Here is a 4,051-nt window from a genome sequence, read left to right as displayed (position 1 = left end):
TAATAATACTGGTTATGTTTTGGCCATTTGGGGGGTTGCAAGGCCAGTTAACTGTTGTTGCCAACTTGATTCTGATTGAAAGTTATTCAGTTGTAGACATACAGTATATCCAGTGACTGTTTTCTGAGATCTTAAAATCATTTTACTGGTTGAGATTTACTGTTAATGCTACATGCAAATGAACACACCAAATGGACCATTGAAGGAGTCTGAATTATGTCAAACTCTGTGCTGCACTATTTAAATATAATGTGACAGAAACAGAATGTGAAAGACTCGTCTTGGTGAGACTCTGTTAGGAAGGATTCAGATTACATTAAGTTAAAAATGTACAGACATCCATCTAGAAATCGGTTTGGCTTTTAAAATCTGGATACTGACCTTGTCTCCTTTCTGTCCAGCTGGACCAGGAGGCCCAATGATCCCTGGTATACCCTGGAAAACAAATGACTGGTAGTTTTACTCTGAAATTGCCAACAAAGTCCAGCAGAGAGCTCCAGCCAATGCTAACAGGCTAATTGGCAATAAGTTTAAACACATAGACTTACCACACTTCCTGGTAAACCTTGGGCTCCCTGAGGACCTGGAGTTCCTGGTGGACCCTGATAGAATAAGTTTGATTAGTACAACACATCTGCCCTCCTGCTGTAAACATGAATCTGATTCCACCACATGACTTACGGGATCTCCAACCCGTCCTGTCTCCCCGTTAAGACCTGTGTCTCCCTTTGGACCCTGGAACCAATTCAGCAAATCAGAAACATTTTACTTTAAACACCTAAAAAAGACCAAGGTGTTTCATAGGTTTCTTACAGCTGGTCCTGGAGGTCCTTCCAAACCTCGTTCACCGGGTAACCCTTTTAGACCCTTTCAAGACGAGAAACAGTCAAATAAGATATTTAACATTGATAAACGTCAAAGAATCCTTAATGAGAACATTTTTATGATTGTTTATCAAACCCAAAAGACACTTGAGTTCAGGACTTCACAGGTGAGTCCAAAACATCCATTTACATCTAGTGATATCTGAACAAACTAAACATCAAACTGGAGTTGGGTAATAAAAATGGCAACAACAACATTGCTTTACCGTGTTTCCTGGATTTCCTTGTTCTCCCTTTTCTCCCTTCTCTCCAGGTTTCCCCTGACAAAAGACCAAATGAATTAAAGGCCTGACATTTCTTAAGAAAATGATTATCTCCTGTCACCTTTTATGCCAGACCTTTACCTATATAAAGTTTTATTATAGAAATAAATGACAGAGTTAGTTTTTTGGCCAAACCTGAAAATAATAATATGTAAAATCTCACATATATTGTGATGTGTTGCATAATCTGGCAGCACTGTGAGTATGTGTTGTGACTCTCAACTATTACCAAACTAACTCTCAAGCAGGGTTCCCACCAAACACGTTTGGGGCTACCAAGATGCTCGTGCCCCATGCTTGTCAAAAGCTGTCCGTTCACACCGAACGCGTCTGAAGACGTGCAGTGGGAGAAGCGTCTTTGTTAGTTTTCCGGTCTGTTGACGGTTGAAATAAAGATAAAATAAATAAAACGGCGTTGCTTAATTTACTGAAGAGCAAGCGAACGTTACGCACAGCAGATAATTAATTCACCAGATAAGAGGCGCTCTGACCTGCAAGCTTTTTTTTTTCAGACCGGGACCAGACTGTCTTTAATGACGGGTGAAATAAAGATAAAATAAATAAAATGGCTTCGTTTTATTTACTAAAGCGCAAGCGAAGGTTGCGCACAGCAGATAATTAATTAGGCAGCTAATTTAGAGGTGGTTTGTTCAGTTAAGTTTCGCCTCTCCAGGAGCTGAGGGACTGTTTTTGTCCCGAGCTCAGTGAAATGCTGTTTCATCACATCGGTGCTGATAACTCCAGCGAGAACACCAACTGCAGACTGTCGATTTCAGCTAAAACGGCTCCTGTCAGTCTGTGTCGGTTCATGAAACCGTCACGTGAAAAAAATTCTCTCATGATTGGTTGCTGCTGCGCGTTGAGCAGCCAAAGTTCAATTTGTTGAACTCCAGCAGCCGCTGCTTTTGGACGTACTGCATGTGTGGAAAATGCTCTGCCGCATCCTACCGCTACATTGCACGCTGCTATGAACTGACAAAACGCGCCGCAACACGCTGCGCTGCTCCTAGATGTGCGGCCACCATAGGCTTTGCATGTAAACTGGCTGCTTCGGCTGCTCAAAACGCATTTGGTGTGTACCTGGCTTCAGCTATGACCAAACTAGCTTTTAGCTCCCTGTTTGAAAAACACGTTGAGATATACTGTAAACTTTAAAAAAAATTTCTACGGTCGATAGGCTTGGGCGACCACTTTGAATTGGGTTTACTCCAAAATAAATGAGATGTTGACATCCATCCATCCATCCATCCATCCATCCATCTTCTTCCTCTTATCCAGGGTCAGGTCTCGGGGGCAGCAGCCTCAGCAGAGAGACCCAGACTTCCCTCTCTCCAGACACTTGGACCAGCTCCTCTGGGGGAATCCCAAGGTGTTCCCAGTCCAGCTGAGAAACATAGTCCCTCCAGCGTGTCCTGGGTCTTCCTCTGGGTCTCCTCCCAGTGGGACGTGTCCAGAACACCTCACCAGGGAGGAGTCCAGGAGGCATCCTAACCAGATGAACCACCTCAACTGGCTCCTCTGGACGTGGAGGAGCAGCGGCTCTACTCTGAGTCCCTCCTGGATGACTGAGCTTCTCAGCCTATCTCTAAGGGAGAGCCCAGACATCCTGCAGAGGAAACTCATTTCAGCTGCTTGGATCTGTGATCTCCTTCTTTCAGTCACTACCCAAAGCTCCTGACCATGGATGAGGGTAGGAACGTGGACCTAAATGTTGAAGTAAACCCAATAATTGCTTTGAGTCTCAATAAAATACATCTAATGGTCATGAGACATTTTGCTAACAGACTAGTTGACACCAACAATGAATGTCAGTGTTTAAGTAAAAATAAAAGCTATTTGAAAAGATCAAAGAGCTAGTGAATAATGAGAAGAGCTCTAAATATCTGTTAGGAATGATGCTAAACAAGAAGTAAACCATACCTTTGGCTATATATTTGAAAAAGTGGCTGAATAACTTTTTGGACGTCAGTTGGCTGTGACAGTCATTTTGAATTGGCTTAATACCAAAAAGTTAATCAGTTGTAGATGTGCATTCAGTGATTACACTCATGAGATTTTATACTACTGGTGTCAGTTATGTTATTCTGATAGCAATGAGAAAAGCTAGTGCTCAGAATGTGTACTGAAGATGACTTTCAGCTACTAACACAACCAAATTAAGCTCAACGTCTGCAGACTTGTTTCTGAAGTTTCCAGCTTCAGATGCTGATTGGCTGCCTCCCTCTGCTTGTGGACTTCCTGAAAAACCTTCAGGGTTTACCTTGATAAGTGGCTGGAGCAAACCTGGAACTGCAACACCCACCAATGAGTAGAGCCAGACCACATGAGGGAGCTTATAAAGGTCAGCCCAACCTTTCACTCAGTGGCTGTGTCTCAGTTCATGGGCTGCATGCTCATGAGTGCTCATTTGTCGGCCCACAAAACCTCAAAATCCGAGGATGCGTCCGTGCATCCTCACCGGCCGAGGATATTCCAGAATTCATTGCGCCGAGAGCAAACTAAAAACAGAAACGAAGATGTGGAGTTTTAATTTTTTTTAACGAGTCGGCGTAGTTTGGAAACTCATTACAGACCCAAGAATTTGTTTTTAAAAGTGAGTTTAGCAACTTAGCTGTTGAAATTTATGCTGCAAAAAAATGCAGCTACAAGTACAGATTGGAGCTTAACCCAAATTAAGTTTGCTTTTTATTATTTATGTGAAACATTTTAACTGTGAATTTATTCTTCCAATGAAAAGACAATGTAGATACACGTCCCAATGCGTTTTAGTCCAATATGAAAGTAGCTGTGTTTCCATTGCAAATGTGCGCAAAACTTTGTCGATATTTTGTTAATGTCGAAAAACACAGTTTCACAGCTGCAGTGTTTCCATTAAGTAAGAAATGTTATTAAAGTCACGTGAAT

The 4,051-nt window shown here is 42.3% G+C and overlaps 1 protein-coding gene across 1 annotated transcript in view; it reads right to left on the bottom strand.

Moving 5' to 3' along the window:
• Positions 1-1,144, bottom strand: part of LOC106536904 (collagen alpha-1(XXII) chain) — a gene marked incomplete at both ends in the record, with an annotated part of 25,430 nt that extends 24,286 nt beyond the window's left edge. The window contains 5 exon segments of the mRNA XM_014034246.1: positions 382-435; positions 549-602; positions 682-735; positions 814-867; positions 1,091-1,144. Coding sequence (XP_013889700.1) covers positions 382-435; positions 549-602; positions 682-735; positions 814-867; positions 1,091-1,144 — 270 coding nt within the window.
• Positions 1,145-4,051: the final 2,907 nt, after the last annotated feature.

This window comes from Austrofundulus limnaeus, unplaced genomic scaffold, assembly GCF_001266775.1.
Source record: "Austrofundulus limnaeus strain Quisiro unplaced genomic scaffold, Austrofundulus_limnaeus-1.0 Scaffold2023, whole genome shotgun sequence".
Classification (NCBI taxonomy): Eukaryota; Metazoa; Chordata; class Actinopteri; order Cyprinodontiformes; family Rivulidae; genus Austrofundulus; species Austrofundulus limnaeus.
Note: the sequence above shows the minus strand (reverse complement) of the source record. Positions and strands in the feature narration are given on the sequence as shown.